General features: G+C 43.7%; 1 protein-coding gene and 1 non-coding gene across 2 annotated transcripts in view; one reads left to right on the plus strand and one right to left on the minus strand.

Annotated features, from left to right (window-relative positions):
- Positions 1-429: 429 nt before the first annotated feature.
- Positions 430-25881, minus strand: part of SLC9C1 (solute carrier family 9 member C1) — a 105548-nt gene continuing 80096 nt past the window's right edge. The window contains exons 18-27 of the mRNA XM_038766268.1: positions 23494-23643; positions 17228-17279; positions 15634-15782; positions 12470-12595; positions 6426-6524; positions 4261-4431; positions 3387-3518; positions 2508-2693; positions 1916-2039; positions 430-500 (exon numbers count right to left, since the gene is read on the minus strand). Coding sequence (XP_038622196.1) covers positions 430-500; positions 1916-2039; positions 2508-2693; positions 3387-3518; positions 4261-4431; positions 6426-6524; positions 12470-12595; positions 15634-15782; positions 17228-17279; positions 23494-23643 — 1260 coding nt within the window. The remainder of the gene's footprint in view (positions 501-1915; positions 2040-2507; positions 2694-3386; positions 3519-4260; positions 4432-6425; positions 6525-12469; positions 12596-15633; positions 15783-17227; positions 17280-23493; positions 23644-25881) is intronic.
- LOC119945313 lies at positions 23988-24125 on the plus strand. The gene has a single exon (XR_005456184.1). It is a non-coding gene; the product is annotated as a small nucleolar RNA SNORA7 (small nucleolar RNA).

Consider the following 25881-nt stretch of genomic DNA (forward strand, 5'->3'; position numbering starts at 1 on the left):
ATCACCTTGTAACCTCCCCAGCACTTAGAACAGTGCTTTGCACATAGTAAGTGCTTAATAAATGCCATTATTATTGTTATTATTATTATTATAAGGGACAGGTTAGTATAGCTATGGAAACCTGCACCATCCCAAAGGCTACAGTGCAAAGGAAATGGCTTCACTTCAACAGTAGTAATTTGGAGAAGAGTAAAAGTCACCCTATAATCTCCCCCTAAACAGACCCCAAACACCAGCTCTGGATTTCCCTGCAACCTCTGGCTCCATCTGTAATCAAGAGTGCTTATCATTGCTCCTTGCCAATAGAGTGTTCTCATTTTGGAACTCCTAACTAATCAGCATTTCCAAATTTTCCAGGAAATCAAATGCATCAATGCTCCCACTTCCAGATTCTTATTTTACCAATGCACATTCTCAAAGGAACTGCTGTCATTTTACCTTGCCGATGTTTAAGTGCACCTCACTCTCACGCCTTCTTTCTAGTGATCTGGAGAAGCTTCCTGGGGCCATGGAAATAAAAAGATTAGGTTAGGCAAACACTGAAACAAAGCAACCCTTGGATTAGTCAGATTGCCAAATGCTTCCAATCACTTATGATTACATGGGCAAACTAGCATAAAGCTGTAAGCATTGTAAATTGGGTTCTTCTCCAAGTCAGGTGGCTCAGACCTGTCACTGTGGTGGTGAGTGCCAGAAGAGACAAGAGGGACAGAGGGACATACCCTGAGCAGATAACCCCTTTTCCTCTCCTCTTCCCCATCCTCCCCTGCCCTACATCCTTCCCCTCTCCACAGCACCTCTATATGTTTGTACAGATTTATTATTCTATTTATTTTACTTGTGCATGTCTACTATTCTATTTATTTTGTTAATGATGTACATTTAGCTTTAATTCTATTTGTTCTGATGAGTTGACACCTGTCCATCTATTTTGTTTTCTTGTCTGTCTCCCCCTTCTAGACTGTGAGCCCGTTGTTGGGTAGGGACCATCTCTATATGTTGCCAACTTGCACTACCTGAGCGCTTAATACAGTGCTCTGCACAGTAAGCACTCAATAAATACAACTGAATGAATGAATGAATGAATAACCAAAGAAGCTGTTAAACCAAGGTGGCAACTTCCTCTAAAATTGGATTATGTAATCATCAATGAGTTCAATGAATCTTATTTATTGGAATCACAATCCAAGAAGGGGACCCTTTCACACTTTGACAAACCAGTGCATCAGTGAAAAATGGATGGAGCAGTTCATAGGGTTCTCTAAGATTGGATAAGCCTGGGACCTCAAAGGACCCACTCAAGAACACAGGTCCCTAGGTAGGAAATGAGAAGCAATGTGGCCTAGCGAAAAAACAAAGGCCTAGGAGTCAGAGGACCCGGGTTCTAATTCTGGCTCTGCCACTTGTCTGTTATGTGACCTTGGGCAAGTCACTTAACTTCTCTGTACCTCAGTTACCTCATCTGTAAAATGGGGATTAAGTCTGTGTGCCCCATGTGGGACATAGACTGTGTCCAACCTGATTATCTTAGTACAGGTCCTGGCACATAGTAAGCGCTTAACAAATACCATTATAAAAACCAATGGGGCTGGGTTGGGTTTGGCTGTACTTTGGGGGGGGGTGGTGTGTGTGTGTGTGTGTGTGTGTGTGTGTGTGTGTGTGCGCGCGTGTGTTGTGTGTTGTGTGTTCTCATAGGGGTTGGAGAGGGGGATCAAGTTGGAACCAGGGCCATGAAAAGTGAGTCTTCAGAGAATTTCCACTACTGTGTTCTCCTGCAGAAATGACAGATGGGATGGGGGGGCAGGGGTGGTCAATTTATAGTAGGGAATTTCACGGAGATGGCCATTCTTTTGGAGGACAACAACCGCTTTCGCCCATTACCCCACTGTCCCAAATGAACCCAAGTCAAGCTCACCAGCACTTGTTCTGGTAATATGTTTGCACACAGGGACATATTTTGCAATATTTCTCATGCATTTCTTTACATTGACGGAAGTCTGCATCACCAGGAGTTTCGTTATTTTAGAAGTGCCTTGTACCTGGAAGGTTATAAAATACAAGTGAACCACTGGACAACAGCATCATACAGTGGTCCTCAGACAATGTCCAGGGATCCATTCCTCAGTCTCATTCTCATCCCAGACTTCATTTGCTTGCTCAGGGTTGGCGAATGACCATAGGTCACCTAGATCCGCCTTTTCAAATGAATAAATAGATGCTGCCCAAGCTATCCTCTCAATATGGAACTTTAATATCTCTGTCCCAGTCAGCATAAGACTGCCTTTCTACATTCTAACTTTCCAACATATTTATGTTAAGGCTGAGTTTGCCCTCCTCTCTCCTAAGATATGGGAAGCTCTCTGAGGCAGAGTGCTCTGCCCAATTCTAGTTCCTATCAGACATAAAAAATGTTTGCGGATCCCCAAAGCATACTAAAGACAGTCCAACCTAAAGCAGTGGCATCTTCAAGTAAAGGGTCTAGTCTGATTAGAAATCAGACTTCTTACCTGATGGCAAGTTTTAGGTATCAGAAATGGGGCGAAGTAAAGCTTCCGTAACTGACAGTCTTCTACACTTCCATGTATAAGAACGACATGCTCCATGGTTTCATCATAAATATCAGTTTTTATCCCCATTGGGACACTCTTCACATATACATTGGAAAGCTGTAAATGCATCTTGTACGTCCAGTCCTATCATGGAAGTAGAACAGAACACACATTGCTCGACAAGAAGAATTAAGATTGTTGTTCATGTTTTCATGGCAGACAGAGATGCAGCATGGCTCCTTGGAAAGAGCCCGGACTTAGGAGTCAGAGGTCATGGCTCTGCCACATGTCTGCTGTGTGACCTTGGGCAAGTCACTTAACTTCTCTGAGCCTCAGTTACCTCATCTGTAAAATGGGGATTAAGACTGTGAGCTCTATATGGGACAACCTGATCACCTTGTATCCCCCCAGAACTTAGAACAGTGCTTCACACATAGTAAGCACTTAACAAATGCCACCATTACTATTATTATTATTATTAAGGGAAAGCTCCAACATTAAACTGTCTGAAAAGCGATCACCTGAGAAACAGCATGGCCTAAGGGAAAGAGAATGGGCCTGGGAGTGAGAGGTCCTGGGTTCTAATTCCAGCTCTGCCACTTGCCTGCAGTGTGATCTTGGGCAAGTCACTTCACTTCTCTGGGACTTGGTTCCTCATTTGTAAAATGGGGATTATATACCTGTTTTCCCTCCAGTTTAGACTATGAGTCCCATGAGGAACATAGACTGTGTCTCACCTGATTAATGTGAATCCATTCCAGTGCTTAGTATATAGTAAGTGTTTAACACCACAGTTATTACTATTATTATTATCGTTGTTATTATTATTATAATTACCTGGTAGGCCAAGCATTCCTTGACTTTTTTGGTACCTACTGAAAGTGCAAGCTTTAGCCACATTTTGTACTCTAGGGCTGGACAACACTTCTCAAAGGCTTCATGCAAGTGAGAGATTGAGATAAAACATGTCTGAAAAAGGAAAGACCAAGAAATCCGTAACTAAAAACAAAGGGGTATGATATCAGATCACAAAGGCTTTAAACATGTTGAAAGGAATAGCCATTGCAATTAGAGTGGAAGGAGTGGTATTTTTTACTTCCAACCAGATATAATTCCGTGGCTGTCTGGGGGTTAGGGGCATGTGTCTCTCCTCCCCCTTGCTGACTCACAGGCTTATGCTTAATGCTCTAATTAGTATGGCACAGCAGGAGGGCTGCAGCCAATGCTCCACATCCAGACACACATGCCTACTGCCCCCAGCCCTAGTTATCTCTTTCTCACTGCCTCTGCTCACCTTCCTCTATCATCCCTAGCCCCCTCAAAATTGACTGTTCTCTTCCTTGCTACCCCCTCCCCATCCCTGCCCCACGTAGGAAATCTGTTTGCCATTGTGGTTAAAGGAAAGTCTGGGGGGTCCTGTAGCTCTGGGTCATATTATGTCTCTGGTTTGCCACCCTGATGCATAGTTAGATCTTTTTAAAAATTCCCTAAATTGCCGCACAATTTTCTGAATCAATTTCTATATTTCTTAGCAATAGCAATTTGGGTTGAGCAATTTTTAGACCCTTTGAGTTCCACCCAGATTGTAAAACAAGGCAAAAGATTCAGAATCTGAAATGGCAGGGGATTACCAAATGTACATCAATTAACACTGCACACAAGGTAAACTTATCCATACTGATGAGTAAGATGTGTGATAAAATTCCCTGACCTCTACAACGGTTTTACAGATGGCAGAGTATTTCATGGGTTCCTGAGTTAAGCAGCTCAGCTCTCCTATTATGGAACCACTAATCTGGTAGTCCGTGTAAGTGATCTTCCCTTCTTCTTCAGTTTCAAAGAGTTTGCTGACATTCTCCAAATTAGGTCTCGAACTTTGAAGCTGTTCAATAATGAAGTAGAGAAAATCAAAAATCACTTTTCTTAGATGGTCACTTTTTTTCTAAGTAGACATCATCTATTATTTGCCTTTGGTTAAGAAAGCTATGGTGACTGAAAAAGTGCCTCTGCTTCGTGCTCCCAAATCCCAGTGGGAGTTATTTTTAGCCTGAAAACGTAGGTCTGTCTTATCAATCAATTGCATTTTTTGAACACTTACTGTGTGAGGAACACTGTACTAAACATTTGGGAAAGTGACATATAACAGAGTTAGTAGACAGATTCCCTGCTCGCAATGAGCTGTTGCTGAATTGTACTATCCAAGAGCTTAGTACAGTGTTCTGCACACAGTAAGGCTCAATAAATACGATTGAATGAATGAATGAATGAATGAATGAATGAGCTTACAGTCTAGAGGGGGCTTATAGTCTAAAAGAGAGTTTTGAATTAGGCAGTCCAAATGATGCCTCCAGGCAAATTCACTTTTTCTTACAAATGGGACACCTGCTCCCTGATGCTCTCTTTTCACAGCTGTAGAAGGGACCTAGCTGACAGAATATGTTGCATAAACAGCTAAAACATTTGTGGGCATGCATGCACGTGTGTGGGTGTGTGCTTGTTATTTGCTTCAGAATTCTATGATGATGATGATGATGATGGCATTTATTAAGCACTTACTATGTACAAAGCACTGTTCTAAGCACTTCATCCCTGACCCCTCATGCTACAGTTCTACCAGCCTCCCACTCTGATTACTGGAAGTAATCAGATATATACAGAGAAATGGATGATGACTGTTAAAAATAAAAATGGGGAAGACAGAACTGAGGTTGATTAACAGAGGGGCAGAAGATGAGCAGGGCTGGACATGTGCCAGAATTGGTTGGAATTCAGATCCATTTTAAAGAAAAAGTCCTGGAAGGGTATTCTAAGGTGACGAAGTAGGAGAGGAGACTCATGTGTGTAGGGCCAGGCCTGGGAGAGGCCCCAAGAAGCCACCAGCTCCTGCTGCCTGCTGTATCTTTGACCATTAGCGGCCCCATCCTTGCTTCTCCCATCTTACTCCACTTCAATGTCCTGGGCTGTGTGCCTTGTGTCTCCTTTAGTGGCTGGCTGGTGATTCCTCACAAAGACCACTCTCCCCTGGGGCAGCGAGAACAGTAGGGGCCATGAGTGAAATCCAGTTAAACTTTTTTTGTTTTTACTTTGAGCACCAGAGCTAAAAATAACACATAATGTAATCTGAGCTGAAAACCACTCAAGGCCGGGGACTTTTTTTCTCTGCTTTAATTCAATGGTCCCAAACTCCTAAAATGCATTTCACACAGTACGCACCCAATAAATACTGATGATGACTTATTGTGAACATTGTTGTGAAGTATTTGCTGAGGGCCCACAATTCAGAGCCCTGGACTTGGTGCTTAAATAATTTTAGAAGAGCATAAAGGCAAGGTTTCTCACCTCGAGAAGTTGACACACTCATAATTTGTATTTACTGAAGGCCCACTTTGTGCAGTGCACTATCTTAAGTACTTGGGAATTACAGAATAAAGAAGTATCATGTTCCCTGCCCTCAAGGAGTTTCCATTCTAGTGGGCAGACAAACCTAAAGAGATTTACAAGCATGGCCCAAATAAATAACAGACTGAACAATTGAATAAACATATATCCAAGAGTGCTGAGAATGGGCATAAATATGTTCACACCTAGCGATGGCTGATGCGGTCATAGGACTTAAGGAGCTGGGAATTAATCAAGGAAGGCTCGGTGGGTGAGGTGGGACTGTTTTGAGGGCTCTGAATATGGGGAGAGCTGTGGTCTGACAAGCTTTGGGATGAGAGGGAGTTCAACATCTTAAATCTAGGGTCAACTAGATTCAGAGTAATTCAGTAGATTACGAGGGGAAAAGCTCACCATTTCTTAGTAGTAGAAGAAGTTCTTTGATTGGCAACCCTACTGTGAATATGTAATACATATTTAGCATTACCTAGGACTTACCTTAACCATACCTGAGATAATCAGATAGATTCCTTGAGGTCTGTCACCTTCTTCAAATATATAATTCCCGCAGTCAAAGGTCAAAATTTTGACTTTCTCCTAAAAATCACAAAATGTTCACCCATCAGATTACACGCTTGTTTTTACAGTAAACCAGGATACATTTGTGAGCTGTGGGGGGAAAGACCCAAGAACCTGACTTAATTAGGAGGGTGGATGGGAGGGAGAGAGAAGAGGCAAGATGACGTTCATAAGAACTATCCACAGGAGATACTGTGGGAGATAGAGGAGTGGAGAACACATCCCAGGATGGAAAAGGGAATACCATGGGGACTTGAGTCTGGAGGCACTGAGCTCTGTGTGGGTTCCTCAGACAGGCCAAATTGTAAAATCTCCAGGACAGAGTGGATGACTAAGCTTTTTGGATGACCCCCAGCTCCAAGCCCTTGAGCTACAGAACCACATGCACCTGGCAGAAGAAGTCTCTAGAGATTAGGTGATTGAACCCCTCACATCTGGGAACAACTGAGTGCAGATGAAGCCTTCACAACTTTGAGAATATGCAGCAGTTGATGGCCCACGGCTGAGCTGTAGATCATGTTATAAGAAGACCATGTATCAGGAGCTATAACCTCTTGGTCTCTTCCTCCTTCCTCCATATTCCTGTTCTTTTCTTGCCACTGGAAGGCCCCATCCTCCAAAGCAGCAATCAACACTTTACCCTTATTTCTTATATCCCCCAATGTATCTGTACTCCGCCTCCCACAACTGTTTGCCTTTGGTCTGGGGAAGCAGTTGGGGCACAAGGAACTTTGGGAAGGAGATATGGGTTGGAAATAGTTGGTGAGGACTGTCCTTCTCTCCTTCTACAGCCCAGCTGGCACACTCCACTCTTCTGCTGCTAACCTCTTCACTGTGCCTCGTTCTCACCTGTCCCACTGTCGACCCCTGGCCCAAGCCTTACCTCTGTCCTGGAATGCCCTCCCTCCTCACATCCATCAAACTAGCTCACTTCCCCCCTTCAAAGGCCTACTGAAAACTCACCTCCTCCAGGAGGCCTTCCCAGACTGAGCTCTTTTCCTCTGCTCCTCCACCCCTCCCCATGGCCCCTAATCCCTCTCTCTGCTCTACCCTCCCTCCCCACCCCACAGCACTTGTGAACATATGTATATATTTATTATTCTATTTATTTTATTAATGATGTTTAATTAATGTGTAATGATGTAATATAATTGATGTGTAATGTGTTATTAATATTGTGTAGATCTATAATTCTATTAATTTGTATTGATGCTATTCATGCCTGTCTACTTGTTTTGTTCTGTTGTCTGTCTCTCCCCTTCTAGACTATGAGACCATTGTTGGGTAGGGATTGTCTCTACCTGTTGCTGAATTGTACTTTTCAAGTGCTTAGTACAGTGCTCTACACACAGTAAGCGCTCACTAAATATGATTGAATGAATGATTGAACAGATGAATGAATGTGGAAGTTGATGAAGGAGGCATCAGTTACCTCATCTGTAAAATGGGGATGATGACTGTGAACCCCATGTGGGACAACCTGATCACCTTGTATTCCCCCAGCGCTTAGAACAGTGCTTTGCACATAGTAAGCACTTAACAAATACTATTATTATTATTATTATTATGGGAGTGTTACTGAGTAGTAGAGAGATAATAATAATAATAATGGCATTTGTTAAGCACTTACTATGTGCAGAGTACTGTTCTAAGCACTGGGGGGGCAATGTGATCAAGTTGTCCCACGTGGGGCTCACAGTCCTAATCCCCATTTTACAGATGAGGTAACTGAGGCTCAGAGAAATAAAGTGACTTGCCCAAGGTCACAGAGCAGACATGTGGTGGAGTTGGGATTCAAACCCATGACCTCTGACTCCAAAGCCCGGGCTCTTTCCACTGACCCATGCTGCTTCTCTAAGTTCTCTAAGCTTCTCTAAGAGAGATCTAAGTACCAGCAGGAACGAATGAAGCTGAAGTTGCGGAAACTGGTCCAATGCTAGTATTTGCACCATTTGATTTCAGCTGTATGGTGCGTGGAGTAATAGGACAAAGGCATGATCCAGGGGTAACCCACCAAGGGCTGAGAGTCAGTAATACAAGAGTGATGGAAGAACAATGGGTCAAGGGAGCTGAGTTTGTTGGAGAGGGCAGAGTTGAGGGTGTAGGCTTTTACTTTAAGGGATAGAAAGATTGGTAGGGAGCTTTAGCTGGGGAAGCAGTGTGGCCTAGTGTAAAGAGCACGGGCCTCTGAGTCAGAGGTTCTGGATTCTAATCCCAGCTCCACCACTTGTCTGCTGTGTGACTTTGGGCAAGTCACTTATTACTGCATTGCCTCAGTTCCCTCATCTGTAAAATGGGGATTAAATACCTGTTTTCCCTCCTTCTTAAGATTGTTAGTCCTATATGGGACCTGATTAACTTATATCTCCCTAGCGCTTAGTTCAGTGCTTGACACACAGGAAGCACTTTACAAATACCACAATTATTATTATTGGTAGGAGCATCATCATCAATATCATCATCATCTGGGCAGGTGGGAGGTCATGATGAGGGGTGAGTCCTGAATTTGGAGAAGGCTGTAGATGAAATGGTAGGTCAGAAGATAGTTATTAGGTGGGAGTTGGACACAGTATCTGGAGATGATGAGCCCCAGCATTTATCCATGCTGATGTATAGCTAAGGTGAGGAGAAGCAGAGTTGAGAAGGGAAAGGGAGCCATGATCAGCAGGTATGGGGGCAATCATCAACACAGAGGTTGAAGTTCCCAAGAAAGCAGAGTTGTCTAGTGGAAAAAACCCAGGCCTCGGAGTCAGAGAATCTGGGTTCTAGTCCCAACTCTGCCACTTGCCAACTGTGAGACCTTGGGAAAATCACATAACTTCTCTGTTCTCCCTCCTAGTAAATAATAATAATAATAATGGTATTTGTTAAGCACCTACTATGTGCAAAGCACTGTTCTAAGCGCTGAGGAGATACAAGGTGATCAGGTTGTCCCACGGAGGGCTCACAGTCTTAACCCCATTTTGCAGATGAGGGAACTGAGGCCCAGAGAAGTTAAGTTACTTGCCCAAAGTCACACAGCTGACAAGTGGCAGAGCCAGGATTTGAACCCATGGCCTGTGACTCCAAAGCCCGTGGTCTTTCCACTGAGCCACACTGCTTTTCTAGTTAGAATATGAGCCCTGGGGGACAGTGACTGTGTCTACTCCAGCACTTAGTGTAATGCTTGGCTGATAGTAAGCACTTAAATACCACTACTGTTCCTATTATTATGGTTATTCTTATCTTTTGGCTTTAAATATGTTCAAGCTTCTCCAATACTAAAAAAGCCTTTTCCATACCCACCACCTCCCTCTGGTTACCACCCACAACTCCCCGTTCCTATTTCTGTTCTGAACACATCGAATGGATTGAATGCACCCATCACCTTCATTTCCTCTCCACCAACTCTCTTCTTCACTCAATACAATCTGTTTTTCACCCCTTCATTCTTCTGAGACTGCAGCTCAAATAAGTCTGCCCCTAAGACTGGTTCTGAATGGAAAGAGTAATTCTCCCCACTTCTAATCACACAGGACTGATCCCTGAAAAGATTTCTGAAAGGAACTGGCTCTGGTCCCTCCCAACATCATGAGGCTGAACTCTGAAATCCTCTAGGAAGAAAATTAAATTGAATGAGCATCAGGTATTTTTTACAATTGGATATATTCTAAGATCGTTTTGGGGCAAAAAATTAAGGTGAGTTGGCTGAAATTACTGCTGACCATCAGGTATTTTCTATAGTTAGATATATGGTTCCAAGATCTTTCTAGGAAAAAAAATAAGGAGAGTTGGCTGAAATTCCTGCTTAGAAGACAGGCACTGTTCTTAACTTTTTCCAGTCAGCAAGTGAGAGAGTTGATATAGTATGCAAAACTCCAAAGTGTGCAGTTTCACATAAATCCATATCCAGAAGATATCATTTGCCAGTTCTGAAATGTGACTACCCAGAAAAACAGTGGATGAGCTTGGGATGCCAAGAGGCAAATTAGCAGATAGTGGTGCCAAGCATGAAAATTAGCCAAAAGGTCAGTGTGGGATAGTGTGAACATATTTCCATCTTCAACCACTTACTCTCCACTGGTTCCTTCCCCTCTGCCTTCAAACATGCCCATATCTCTCCCATCCTAAAAAAACCCTCTCTTGACCCCACCTCACCTTCTAGTTATCGTCCCATATCCCTCCTACCATTCCTTTCCAAACTCCTTTAACGAGTTGTCTACATGCGCTGCCCAGAATTCCTCAATACCAACTCTCTCCTCGACCCCCTCCAGTCTGGCTTCTGTCCCCTTCATTCCACGGAAACTGCCCTCTCAAAGGTCACCAATGACCTCCTGCTTGCCAAATCCAACGGCTCATACTCTGTCCTAATCCTCCTCGACCTCTCAGCTGCCTTTGACACTGTGGACCACCCCCTTCTCCTCAACACACTATCTGACCTTGGCTTCACAGACTCCGTCCTCTCCTGGTTCTCCTCTTATCTCTCCGGTCGTTCTTTCTCAGTCTCTTTTGCAGGCTCCTTCTCCCCCTCCCATCCTCTTAATGTGGGGGTTCCCCAAGGTTCAGTGCTTGGTCCCCTTCTGTTCTCAATCTACACTCACTCCCTTGGTGACCTCATTCGCCCCCACAGCTTCAACTATCATCTCTATGCTGATGACACCCAGATCTACATCTCTGCCCCTGCTCTCTCCCCCTCCCTCCAGGCTCGCATCTCCTCCTGCCTTCAGGACATCTCCATCTGGATGTCTGCCCGCCACCTAAAGCTCAACATGTCGAAGACTGAGCTCCTTGTCTTCCCTCCCAAACCTTGTCCTCTCCCTGACTTTCCCATCTCTGTTGACGGCACTACCATCCTTCCCGTCTCACAAGCCCGCAACCTTGGTGTCATCCTCGACTCCGCTCTCTCATTCACCCCTCACATCCAAGCCGTCACCAAAACCTGCCGGTCTCAGCTCCGCAACATTGCCAAGATCCGCCCTTTCCTCTCCATCCAAACCGCTACCCTGCTAATTCAAGCTCTCATCCTATCCCGTCTGGACTACTGCACCAGCCTTCTCTCTGATCTCCCATCCTCGTGTCTCTCTCCACTTCAATCCATACTTCATGCTGGTGCCCGGATTATCTTTGTCCAGAAACGCTCTGGGCATATTACTCCCCTCCTCAAAAACCTCCAATGGCTACCAATCAATCTGCGCATCAGGCAGAAACTCCTCACCCTGGGCTTCAAGGCTCTCCATCACCTCGCCCCCTCCTACCTCACCTCCCTTCTCTCCTTCTACTGCCCAGCCCACACCCTCCGCTCCTCCACCGCTAATCTCCTCACTGTACCTCGTTCTCGCCTGTCCCGCCATTGACCCCTGGCCCACGTCATCCCCTGGGCCTGGAATGCCCTCCCTCTGCCCCTCTGCCAAGCTAGCTCTCTTCCTCCCTTCAAGGCCCTGCTGAGAGCTCACCTCCTCCAGGAGGCCTTCCCAGACTGACCCCTTCCTTCCTCTCCCCCTCGTCCCCCTCTCCATCCCCCCATCTTACCTCCTTCCCTTCCCCACAGCACCTGTATATATGTATATATGGTTGTACATATTTATTACTCTATTTATTTATTTATTTATTTATTTATTTTACTTGTACATTTCTATCCTATTTATTTTATTTTGTTGGTATGTTTGGTTTTGTTCTCTGTCTCCCCCTTTTAGACTGTGAGCCCACTGTTGGGTAGGGACTGTCTCTATGTGTTGCCAATTTGTACTTCCCAAGCGCTTAGTACAGTGCTCTGCACATAGTAAGTGCTCAATAAATACGATTGATTGATTGATTGATTGATAGGGAAATCTTTGCTTGCTCCTCACTAGCATGAAGTATCTGGCTTTCCCCTCAAACCCAGAGAAAATCTTCGAATTTGAAAGAAACTCAGAATTAGAGCGGATGGGGGGGTAAGGTGGGTGTGAGGGGCTCATAATAGCCACACATATGTTAAGATACATTACCTGAATGAAATTAATATGGACTTCATTTTTATCTAGCCATGTAACGTGGCTTAACATTTCTTTAACAGAGGGAGCTTGGATGACAGATGGAAAATCTAATACGGCTTTCCTTTTGAAAAGAATCATCTAAAAAAAAGACAAAAAAAAAAAGCAAAGGGGTTCACGTCATCAGTCCTTTAGACTTTTGATGGCCCTACACTGAAAGTCCATGGGCAACTGTAGCATTTGACCTTCTATATAATTATGAGGACCAGATCGATTAAAGATACCATATGCAACTTATAAAGCAGTTCCACCAACACTAACTGTGCGCTTTACTAACTGAACATACTATGGCAAGACAGGATCACAGACAGGTCGAACAGTGGCAGGGCTCAACAGGTTCCAAACTTGTTCCTGGGAATGCCAACCTGACTGGACACTTCATGAGTGGGAAGATGAGAGGAGTCTGAAGGAGCCTCTCTCCTTCCATCTATTGCTCTCCTTATTCTGAACAGGGTGTGTAGGCTTCCAAGGGGAGCAGGGAACAGCTGGGAAAATACTGGGGGTGTGGAGGGAGAAACACATTCAATCCCTTGGATTGGATCTTTATCCAGTCCCCATTAACTTCTTCCCCTTCCTCCTCTTCCCCCTTCAGGCCACATAGCCTCTCTCCTATGTGTCTCCCCCAGGATTTGGTGTTACTGTGCTTCTATATTCAAGCAGGTTGCCAATAATGATACACTCAGGATATGAGTCTTAATTGGTTTCATGAAAATAGAGCAATAAGAAAAATGAATAAACAAAGAATAATTTCTCCATAGAAAATCATTTAAAGTGGATTAAAAAATTCCCAAGATCCACAAAATTGGCCCAAACAATATAAATCATATAATGATAAGAAAGCATTAAAACATTCCCAAGATCCACAAAAATTGGCCCAAACAATATAAATCATAAAATAAGAAATATAATAGCTACATGATTAAATAATAAAGTAAATATAGACCAATTTTAAAATCTTAGCACTTCAATTATTTATGTGTACATATGCCTAATTTTCAAATTATCTTTCAGATTTTATATGGCAAAAAAGTGCCTTGTTCTAACACACATGCATCTGTCATCTACTGCTAACTAAGACAAAACAGCTGTTGGAATATATTTTAATCTCCCTATTCCAGTCAGTAAAATGAAGAGAAAGAAGATTTTGAGTCAAGGTTAACTTGGCAATGAGCTGCAAAACCAGTGTTATCTTGAAGTGACATAGTGATGTCAGAAATACTGGCACGCTCTGCACATAGTAAGTACTCAATAAATACCATTGGTTGATTGATTGAATATTCAATAGCACTACCGAGTAAAGGCCCTAAAGGAAATCTCTTATACTGAGGGATCTCTGTTGGTGACCTGATGAAGCACCTCTGGACTAACATGCTTCCATTTAGATCAAGTGGCTGCTCAGAGTCCCAGCCCCAGCCCTACTTGAAGTTCCTGGACCACCAGTGAAGGTCCTGGAATTCACCCAGTCAACTACATCAAAGCAGAGTTTATCAGCAGCACATGTTCTCTGGGCAAGAATGGGCTCAATGTTCCAACAGCTGATTTGTGGTGAGCTGAGATGGGGTGACAGCAAACTATCTCCCCATGGATCCCTAGAGCCCCTTGTCCCCACCACCTCTTCCCCAGATCTAGTGACATCAGGGAGGAGGATTAGTGCTGCCAAGTCAGAACCAATGTGGAGTAGAGCTGAGATACTATACAATAAAAAATGCTATGACATTTGTCAGAATATGAAATATCTGAAATTGAGGATCCCTCATCCCCTCCACATCATGTCTCTTTCAGATTAGGTGCTCTAAACCATTTTCCTCTTGCCCTTGCAGAGGAGCCTTTGGCATTGGTACGTGGAATGGAGACATGGGCTAGTCACCACATGTGCCTAGGACAAACACACCTCTTCTAAAACTGCAGTCATTATTTATTATTTTATTTTATGGTGTTTGTTAAACACTTTACTATATGCCAGGCACTGCTGCAAACACTGGGGTAGATGCAATGTTGCACATAGGACTCACACTATTAATCCCCATTTTATGGATGAGGTAAAACCCTATGGTTCCTAATGGCACACATTCTTGCAGCCATGCAAAGTGATTTCTAAACTGCAAGTGAATGAAGAAGGCTGAAAATTGGCCTTTTCCTTTGTTTGGGCCTCAGGTGTGGTTCTTAAGAGGCCAGGAGTATGCCTGATGGGCACCTTTTGTTTTTCACTGTGAAGGATTTACAATTCAGGATTTCTGTCTTCTAGAGATGTCATGACTTAGGAGAACCCCTGAAGGAGGAGAAGGTGATTTTGTCAACCCAAATAGTTCATTTCTGCTCCAGGAGAAAGCCAAAGCCACAGCGTGATCTAGTGAATGGAGCACAGGCCTGGGAGTCAGAGAACCTGGGTTCCAGCTCCACAACTTTCATTCATTCAGTTGTATTTATTGAGCACTTACTGTGTGCAGAGCACTATACTAAGCACTTGGGAAAGTACAGTACAACAATAAACGGTGACATTCCCGGCTCACAGTGAGCTTACAATCTAGACAGACAGTCTAGGAGTCTACACTTGTCTACTGTGTGAACTTGGGCAAGTCACTTCATTTCTCTGTCCTTCAGTTACCTCATCTGTAAAATGGAAAATAAAATTTTGAGCCTATGTGGCACATGGACTGTGTCCAACCCATTTACCTTGTATCTATCCCAGTGCTTAGTAGAGTGCCTGGCACATAGTAAGTGCTTAATAAATGCCAACGTAGGATGGCTAGATGAGACTCCCCCATCCAGTCTACCTGTCCATCCATCTGAAATGCATGGCCCACCCAGGCCACTCCTGTGACACCCGTGTTTTCAGGAAACTTTGAAGTGGAATGCAATGATTCTAGAGCACCCGACAACGGGCTTCCGACAATGGGCTTTCGGGTCTGCAGATTTCCCCTTTTTTGTAGTCCTTCTGACACGGTTACATTCTGTAATGTAGCCTTCTGTTGATGCTTCTGGGTCAGCAAGAGATGTGCCATATTCTTGAGCGCTGTCAGCGATCTTCCTATTTAAGTCCCTCTCCGAACCAGGTACAGCTAATACTAGTCAGAAGAGATGCTCAGGGGCTGAATCCCAGAAATAATATATTTTATTACCTTATACATTCCTGAACTTTCCGCTTTACTAATAATTCCTCTTAGTTGCAAATTCCTAAGAATTTCTAAAGCCAGATGGAGTATGGCATTAATTTCCTGTTTCGTTTTCATGGTGATGGCGATATCTGGGTGATCATACTCTAAATAACCTGAAAATTGCAAAATAATGTTGATAATGTACTCAAGTTGCAGTTTTTTTGTGTAACCAAGATACTCTAACCTAAATAAAGCAATCAGCTTAACTAACAAATTCAGCATTTTTAAAGCAGAGGAATCTTTCAAGCTAAGCCTCCCCCAGGCAAAAGAGGGGCTGACAGGGCAGATTTGCATACAAAATTGTAGGCATCTAGTCTTAAGGCAGTTCACTAATTATGCTCCTCTCATATCTGTTGGAGAGAATGTGTATCTTACAATTGTTGTATTTTTCCCAGGAGGAGGAAAGGAAGGGAAGAGAAGTAGGAGAAGGGAAGGAGAGAAAGAGGGAGGAGAGGAGGAAGGGGAGGAGAAGGAGGGGACAGAAGAGGAGAAGAGGAGGGAAAGAAGAGGGAAGAAGGGGAGGGAGGGAAGAAGGGAGGGAGGAAAGGGGGAAAGGAGGAAGGTGTTTTAAACTTTTTTAGGCATTTGCTGAGTTGATGTCCCCTAAGCTGGAGATCTTTAAAGGAGGTAAAGAACTCTGCCTGAGATGGTTAAGGTTCAGCTCTCTTGGAGGTCAGGTGATTCCTGAAGAATCTCTCCCTTATAGCATTTATGTGCATATGCTTATACTTGGTTGTCTCCCTTACCTGTAATTTATTTTATGTTAGTCTCCCATGCTACATCGTAAGCTCCTTGAGGGTAGGGATCCTGTCTACCTACTCTACTGCACATTCCCAAATGCTTAGTATGGGGCTCTGCATACAGTAAGCACTCAGTAAATACCATTGATAGATTTATTGTGTCAGTTCTCAGTCAATGGGAGTTTGCAAGAAAGTGAAGTCATTCACTGAGGTTAACAGTAAGTCCAGAATGCGACTGGGAGCCCCACGTGGGACAGGGACTGTGTCCAACCTGATACTGTTGTCTCCACCCCAGTGCTTTGTACAGTGCCCGGCATATAATAAGTGCTTAACAAATACCACAATTATTATTATTAATATTATTATTAGGGCAGAACTGGAACTTTTCTCCAAGATTTCCAACACGCTGTCGGTCCAATAAAAGACCCTGTTCCCTATTTCCTGTGGCCCTGACCATGTCTCAGCTAGAATTGCAATAAAATAGATTTTGTTTTAACAGGGGAATTATTTTAAAAATGTCCCTAGGCTGACTGAATTTTCTGGCCTGCTCGGTTCTCTTTTGTTGACATAGCACATCAATCAGTCATAATATTTGAGTGCTTACTGTGTGCCAGAGCACTGTACTAAGTGCTTGGGAGAATACAACACAACAGAGTTGGTAGACACTCTCTCCCTGACCATTATGATCTTACAGTCTAGAGGAGGAGACAGGCATTAAGATAAATATTTTACTTTTATTTCATCAAATTCATAGAATATGCAAAATTAGTTGGAATGCCACATCCTTGGAGACCAAAACAATGATTAAGTTTTCCTACCAAGTTCTTTCAGAGCCTGCTTAGCATTCTTTGATACAAGTTTATGCAGCAACTATAAAAGAAAAGGAAGAAGTAACTTTGTTACAAGGCAGGAATAAACATATACAATTGCACACAGTATTTATTTGGGCCAATCTAGGGCATGCCTGACTCTCCTATCTTAGGTTTGTTTGTTGGGGGTTTACCTAGTGGTAGAGAGCAGGAAAACCTAGGGCTATCTGTCTGTTAACCTCCTCACTGTACCTCGTTCTCGCCTGTCCCGCTGTCTACCCTCGGCCCACTTCCTCCCCCTGGCCTGGAATGCCCTCCCTCCACACATCCACCAAGCTAGCTCTCTTCCTCCCTTCAAAGCCCTACTGAGAGTTCACCTCCTCCAAGAGGCCTTCCCAGACTGAGCCCCCTTTTAACTCTCCTCCTCCCCATCCCCCCGCCCTACCTCCTTCCCCTCCCCACAGCACCTGTATATATGTTTGTACCTGTATATATGTTTGTACAGATTTATTACCCTACTTATTTTACTTGTACGTATATACTATTCTATTTGTTTTGTTAATGATGTGCATATAGCTTTAATTCTATTTGTTCTGATGACTTTGACACCTGTCTACATGTTTTGTTTTGTTGTCTGTCTCCCCCTTCTAGACTCTGAGCCCGTTGTTGGGTTGGGACTGTCTTTATATGTTGCCAACTTGTACTTTCCAAGTTCTTAGTACAGTGCTCTGCACATCATCATCATCATCAATCGTATTTATTGAGCACTTACTAAGTGCAGAGCACTGTACTAAGCGCTTGGGAAGTACAAATTGGCAACATATAGAGACAGTCCCTACCCAGCAGTGGGCTCACAGTCTAAAAGGGGGAGACAGAGAACAAAACAAAAGTGGTAGGGAGGACAGGGACTTAATTCCCATTTTACAAATGATGAAGATGAGGCCCAGAGAAGTTAAGTGACTAACCCAAGATCACACACCATGCAAGTGGCTGAGCTAGTGCTATTTCATTAGGCTATGGTGCTTTCCAAAAGAGAGAGGAAGCGAGAGAGAGAGAGCACACACAGAGTGAAATTTAGATATTGAAATGCCAGAAAGGTGGGGAATGAACTGTAGGGATTATAGTAATAACAATAATTATGGTATTTGTTAAGCGCTTACTGTGTGCAAGCACTGTTCTAAGCACTGGGGTAGATACAAGGTAACCAGTTTGTCCCACGTGGGGCTCACAGTCTTAATCCCCATTTAACAGATGAGATAACTGAGGCACAGAGAAGTTAAGTGACTTGCCCAAAGTCACGCAGCTGATAAGTGGCAGAACCGGGATTAGAACCCACTTCACCTTATAAAGCAGAGGTGAGTAGGTGCAGGGAAATACACCTGGGGAAAATAATACATATTCTGCAAATATAAAGTATTTGTTTTGTTTACCCTAGATGCATATATTAATTGTGTATACATTAATTACATACATTGCATATTTTTATATTGATGGTGTTTGAATAAATAGACAAAATACATTACACACACACTCATACACACAGGCTAGCTCCTGCTCCTAATGAGTTTATATGTATGTGAGTGTTACAGAGCAATAGTCTCCTAGACACTCAATTCTGCAATAATGTGGCATCATGTTTTAACTAGAACATTTTGGGGAGATTAGGGAACATTTTTTTAAAATGGTACATTCTACACACTTACTCTGTGCCAGACAATGTACTAAGTGCTGGGGTAGATACAAGAAAATCAGATTAGACACAGTGCATGTCCCACATGGGGCTCACAATCTTAATCTCCATTTTATAGATGAGGTAACTGAGTCACAGAGAAGTTAAGTGACTTGCTCAGGGTCACACAGCAAGTAAGTGGTGGAGCCAGGATTAAAACCCAGGTCTTCACTCTTTCCTCTAGGCCTCACTGCTTCCTTACATCTAAACATTCTTCTGATGTGAGACTATTTGGAATTAGGCATGCCACCAGTCAAAATAAATGGTTTGTTTGTAGGCCTGTATCAAAACGGATTCATACCACAGCACAGATTTTCCTTAACAAGGGTTTGGCAAAAACACAGCTACTAACATATAGGAAAATTGTGTATTGTCAGCACCATTTCAATCAATAAATGGTATTTATTGTGTGTTTACTGTGTGCAGAACACTGTACTAAGCACTTGAGAGAGCAGTAGAGTAGACCTGCCCTCTGCCTTCAAGGAGTTTAGTCCCTTACCATTTCAGGATGAACACTGTAAGGATCCCTGACACAACAAGAACATTGATGCCTCTACTTCAGAAAGGGATTAAAATGGAGAATTTTATCTTAGAATTATGGGAAGGAGAAACATATATTTAACAGCCAGTAGGCCACGAAGGTAATTTATTTCCTCAGGGCTGGTGATACCTTTTACTGAGCCAACCATGCTCTTTTGCTCCATCGTCCTGTGTCCAGAAGCATATACTGTGAGATGACTACAGTAGGTAACCATGGTGTATGGTCATTGAATGGAATAGCTCTGACAGGCCTTTTGTGTTGAAGATCCTATTGCACTCTCATCTGATTTTCATATTCATTCATTCAATCGTATTTATTGAATGCTTACTGTGTGCAGAGCACTGTACTAAGCACTTGGGAAGTACAAGTTGGCAATATATAGAGATGGTCCCTACCCAACAGCAGGCTCACAGTATGGTATTCAGTCATTCAGTGGAGGGAGCAGGAGGGTCTGAGAGCTTTTGGATACACTTTTCTCCTTTCCACAGCCCATCATCAATCAGGAAAATGCCTTACTATCAACTCGAATGGATTTTCATTGCTTATTGGCCCTCATTCTTGACTCTCTCTCCTCCGACCTCTTGCTCACGCTGTTCTCCCAGCCCTAAATTCCCTCCCCCATCAAATCTGCCAGGCCACTGCCCTCCTCATCTTCAAAATTCTCCTAAACTCCCACATCCTCCAGGAAGACTTTCCCAATTACTTTCCAAGATCTCCTCATGTCATTCCTCAGCACTTCCTCTCCACACTTAAAGGCACGACTCTAATGCTAATTATTAGTATTATTGTGTTAATTGTGTTATTTGTTAAGCACTTACTATGAGCCACTCACTGCAGTAAGCACTGGGGTAGAAACACAATAGTAAGGTCCCACATGGGGCTCACAGTCTAAGCAGGAGGAACAGAAGATACTGAATCCCCATTTTTCAGGTGAGGGAACTGAGTCGCATTAGAAGTTAAATGACTTGTCCAAGGTCACAAAGCAGGTAAGTGACAGAACGAGAGTTAGAAGTTGATCCAAGTGCCTCTCCCTACTTCAGTCTCTTCTACATTCTGCTGCCTAGATCATCTTCTTAAAATAGGACTAGGAATACAGCATTCCACTCAAGAGCCTTCAATGGCCACCTATTTCTCTCTACATAAAACATAAATTCCTGGACATTGGATCCGAAGTTCTCCACCAACTCCTACATACACACCTGTTCTCTTCACCCATGATACCTGTGTGACTTTGCTCCTCCCAAGATGACCACCTTACTTTGCATGTCCTGACCTTTCTGGCAATTTCTTTACCTCTTAGATAATCTGTCAAACCAAATTATTTCTCACTTTCAAAGCCCTTGCCAAAAATACTGTAAACTCCCTCTAGACTACAAGCTCCTTGTGAGCAAGAAACATGTTTATCAACTCGGTTGTGTTATACCCTTCTAAGTGCTTAGTCAGTTTTCTGCTTAATATATCCCCTTGATTGACTGTTGTTCCTCCAGGAGGAGGGTTTCCCTAATTCCTACCTCCTTGTTTGTCAGGATGAACATATATATATATATATATATATATATATATATATTTCAGTTGTTAATCTATACATTTTTTTGCTTACTTTTGAGTTACCAACAACATCTATTTTTCTTCTTGTTCCTGCTCTACAAATAACTGTCTCCCCACTAAAATGTAATCTCCTCAAAGACAAGGGCTGTGTCTTCTGAGTTGTCTGTGTACTTGGAGCTGTATCCTTTGGGCATTTGATATTCACCCCACTCTCAGCACTAATGTACATATCTGTAATTTATTTATTTATATTAATGTCTGTCTCTCCCTCTAGGCTGTAAACGTGTTAAAGCACTCAATCACTTGCCCCTTCCTACCTCACCTTGCGACTTTCCTACTACATTCCGGCCCGTGCATTTCACTCCTCTAATCAATCAATCAATCAGTCATATTTATTGAGTGCTTACTGTGTGCAGAGCACTGTACTAAGCGCTTGGTAAGTACAAGTTGGCAACATATAGAGACGGTCCCTACCCAACAGCAGGCTCACAGTCTAGAATGGGGAGACAGAGAACAATACAAAACATATTAACAAAATAAAATAAATAGAATAGATATGTACAAGTAAAATAAATAAATAGAGTAATAAATACATACAAACATATATACATATATACAGGTGCCGTGGGGAAGGGAAGGAGGTAAGGCAAGGGGATGGAGAGGGGAAGGAGGGGGAGAGGAAGGAGGGGTCTCAGTCTGGGAAGGCCTCCTGGAGGAGGTGAGCTCTCAGTAGGGCCTTGAAGGGAGGAAGGGAGCTAACTTGGTGAATGTTGGGAGGGTGGGCATTCCAGGCCAGGGGGATGATGTGGGCCAGGGGTCGACGGCGGGACAGGTGAGAACGAGGCACGATGAGGAGATTAGCAGCAGAGGAGCGGAGGGTGCGGGCTGGGCTGTAGAAGGAGAGAAGGGAGGTTAAGTAGGAGGGGGCAAGGTGATGGAGAGCCTTGAAGCGGAGGATGAGGAGTTTCTGCCTGATGCGTAGGTTGATTGGTAGCCACTGGAGATTTTTGAGGAGGGGAGTAACATTCCCAGGGTGTTTCTGGACAAAGACAATCCAGGCAGCGGCGTGAAGTATGGATTGAAGTGGGGAGAGACAAGAGGATGGGAGATGGGAGAGGAGGCTGATACAGTAATCCAGACGGGATAGGATGAGAGCTTGAACGAGCAGGGTAGCGGTTTGGATGGAGAGGAAGGGGCGGATCTTGGCAATGTTGCAGAGTGGAGACCAGCAGGTTTTGGTGACGGCTTGGATGTGAGGGGTGAATGAGAGAGCAGAGTCAAGGATGACACCAAGGTTGCGGGCTTGTGAGACGGGAAGGATGGTAGTGCCGTCAACAGTGATGGGAAAGTCAGGGAGAGGGCAGGGTTTGGGAAGGAAGACAAGGAGTTCAGTCTTGGACATGTTGAGTTTTAGGTGGCGGGCAGACATCCAGATGGAGATGTCCTGAAGGCAGGAGGAGATGTGAGCCTGGAGGGATGGGGAGAGAGCAGGGGCAGAGATGTAGATTTGGGTGTCATCAGCGTAGAGATGATAATTGAAGCTGTGGGAGCGAATGAGGTCACCAAGGGAGTGAGTGTAGATCGAGAACAGAAGGGGACCAATGCCCCTTCCTCTAATGCCAACCTACTCACCATACCTCGAGCTTATCTACCTCAACGCAGACCATTCACCCACATTCTGCCCCTGCCCAGGCTTGCCCAGTCTCTTCATATCCAACATACAGTTACTCCCCACCTTCAAAGGCTTATCGAAGGTACAATTCCTCCAAGAGGCCTTCCCTAAGTCCTCTATCCCCTCTTCTTTCTGTGTCGCCTTGACTAGCTCCCTTTATTCAATACCCCCACCCCCACAGAACTTATGCACATAACCATAGAATTTATTTATTTATATCAATGTCTGTCCTTCTAGACTGTAAACTGGTGGGCAGGGAATGTGTCTGCTACATTGATTAGTGCAGTGCTTTGCACACAGTAAGCACTCAATAAATATGAATGATTGATATAATTGATTATGGGTGGGGAGTGAGTCCACCAACTGTTGTATTGTACTCTCCCAAGTACTTACTATAATCCTTTGCACATGGTAAGCATACAATAAATAGAACTTATTGATTGAATCTATTTGATGGTACCCTTCCAGTCACTAAGGACAGTGTTGTGTACCCAATATGGCATACAATATCATCATCATCATCAGTGGTACTTATTGAGTGCTTATTATGTGCAGAACACTGTACAAAGTGCTTGGAAGAGTCCACTACAACAGAGTTAGCAGGCACTTTCCCTGCCCACAGTGAACTTACAGTCTAGAGGGGGAGACTGATGTTGATACAAATCATTTATAATACATCATTTAAAAATTTAACTACTGGTGACTGACTGAATAAGACCACTGGGAAAATGAAGCCCAAGGACAGCTTTTTCTTTGTTACTTGTGTTATTCATTATTCTACTCACCCGTGCCACTGATTTACGACCAGCAATCTGGTCAATTATACATGTTATGTCTGCTTCACCTTGGACATATCCTTTTAATATGGCATACCTAAAGGAGAGCTGGTCACTCAGTCTTTTATCCAGTACACGCAACATCTTTGGTGTTATAAGCTGAAATAAATAATGATGAATGGGGTCACCACTAAAAATAGACTATCAAAATTCACTAGCAGAAGTAATCCTCACCTACGTTAGTTACATTCTGTTCCTGGTTCTTTTCTCTCATCCTGTCACGCTCCTCACCCAAGTCTCTCTACTTTTGGGTTGGTCTGCTTGTCTTTTCTTCTCTCACAGTTTGTCCCTCTGTCTGTCCCTGCCTGTCTCATATCCTTCCACCCCTCTCTGAATCCCTGTTTTCCGCTACTCCTGGAACAGCCTCTTCCCTCCTTCCCCATGCCTTCCTCCACTGTAGTCTCTGTCATTCTTCCAGCTTTTGGTCAATTTTAGCTTCCCTGCCCCTCTCAGAATCGCACCTGGAGAGTTTCCAGTGCTCTACAAGTCTTGGCTTTGGGAGGGAGAGTCAATCAGAGGCATACCCTTTCCATTCCTAGCTTGGGCAGTGGCTAGAGAGTGGAAGGTAATCTACTACAAGTCAAAACTCACCTGTGCTGGGCAGCAGCAGCATGGGAAAGAGTCGAGGGTGGAGACTCAAGTTTACTGCATGGAAGAAGCCAGTGGTAAACCATTTCTGTATTGTTACCAAGAAAACTCTATGGATACACTACCAGAACGATTGCAGATGGAGAAGGGGGTGTTCTGGGAGAGATGTGTCCATGGAATCGCTACCGGTCAGAAACGACTCAACAAGCTTCTCTGACTGCCTCCTCCTATCTACTCTGTTCTTCCTGCTCCTAGCTGTTCTGTCCTTCCAAATCCTTAAAGGGAAATTGACTCACTGGGTGAATGGGATTGGGGCTTTTTTGTGATGGTGATGGGTGGCAGGAGGGCTACAGTAAACCAGGGCCTCAGGCCCCCTCTAGCCATTTACCATGACTGCACTACACCTGGACAGGTGAGTTGGGTGGAGTAAGGAGGAGCTATGGAGAAGGAAATCCATCCTGGGTTTCTACATATGGATGGTATAGTCTTTAATGTTTTTATTCAAGAGCATGAAAGAAGATGACGTGCATCTGCAAAGCCCATGGGCATGGGATTCAGTCTCTCAACAAGTGTTCTGAAATGTATTGAAGAATCCTTAAGGGAAAGACAAATTCAGCTGGTTTTGGTTCATTATGGCTGTGGTCAGTGACGTGTGTGACATGGTATCCATTTAGGATGGCAAGTCAACCTGTTTTATAGTGGGCAGTCTGATTTTCAATTGTCTGTCCTCTGAATCATAATGGAGCTGGATGCTTTTATGCCCTTTATGGCCTTTAGAAAAGACAAAACTCAGCACTAAACCTCTCTCAACCTCCCTCTACAATGCCTCCTGCCAACCCAGTGGCTCAGATAATAATAATAATAATAATAATGATTTTGGTATTTGCTAGGCACTTACTATGTGTGAAGCACTGTACTAAGTGCTGGGGGATACAAAATGATCAGGTTGTCCCACACGCGGCTCACAGTCTTAATCTCTTCAAAGCACTACTGAGAACTCACCTCCTCCAAGAGGCCTTCCCAGATTGAGCCCCCTCCTTCCTCTACCCCTCCTCCCCATCCCCATCCCCCCCGCCTTACCTCCTTCCCCTCCCCACAGCACCTGTATATATGTATATATGTTTGTACAAATTTATTACTCTATTTATTTTACTTGCACATATTATTTATTTTATTTTGTTAATATGTTTTGTTTTGTTGTCTGTCTCCCCCTTCTAGACTGTGAGCCCGCTGTTGGGTTGGGACCATCTCTATATGTTTCCAACTTGTACTTCCCAAGCACTTAGCACAGTACTCTGCACACAGTAAGTGCCCAATAAATATGATTGAATGCATGAATGAAATCCCCATTTGACAGATGAGGTAACTGAGGCACAGAGAACTTAAGTGACTTGCCCAAAGTCACAGGGCTGGCATTAGAACTCACAACCTCTCACTCGCAAGCCCAGGCTCTTTCCACTGAGCCACAATGCTTCTCTGACAAGTCACTTAACTTCTCGGAGCCTCAGTTACCTCATCTGTAAAATGGGGATGAAGACTGTGAGCCCCACGTGGGACAACCTGATCACCTTGTGTGTCCCCAGCACTTAGAACAGTGCATTGCACATAGTAAGCGCTTAACAAATGCCATCATTATTATTATTATTAAGTGGTGGGAGAGGGGGTGGTTCAATGGTCTCCCCAGGGCTTAATGGTCTAAGATTGCATGAAATTGGCATGCTTCTGCAAAATGGTGTCATCACATTGTGC

This window comes from Tachyglossus aculeatus, chromosome 24, assembly GCF_015852505.1.
Source record: "Tachyglossus aculeatus isolate mTacAcu1 chromosome 24, mTacAcu1.pri, whole genome shotgun sequence".
Classification (NCBI taxonomy): Eukaryota; Metazoa; Chordata; class Mammalia; order Monotremata; family Tachyglossidae; genus Tachyglossus; species Tachyglossus aculeatus.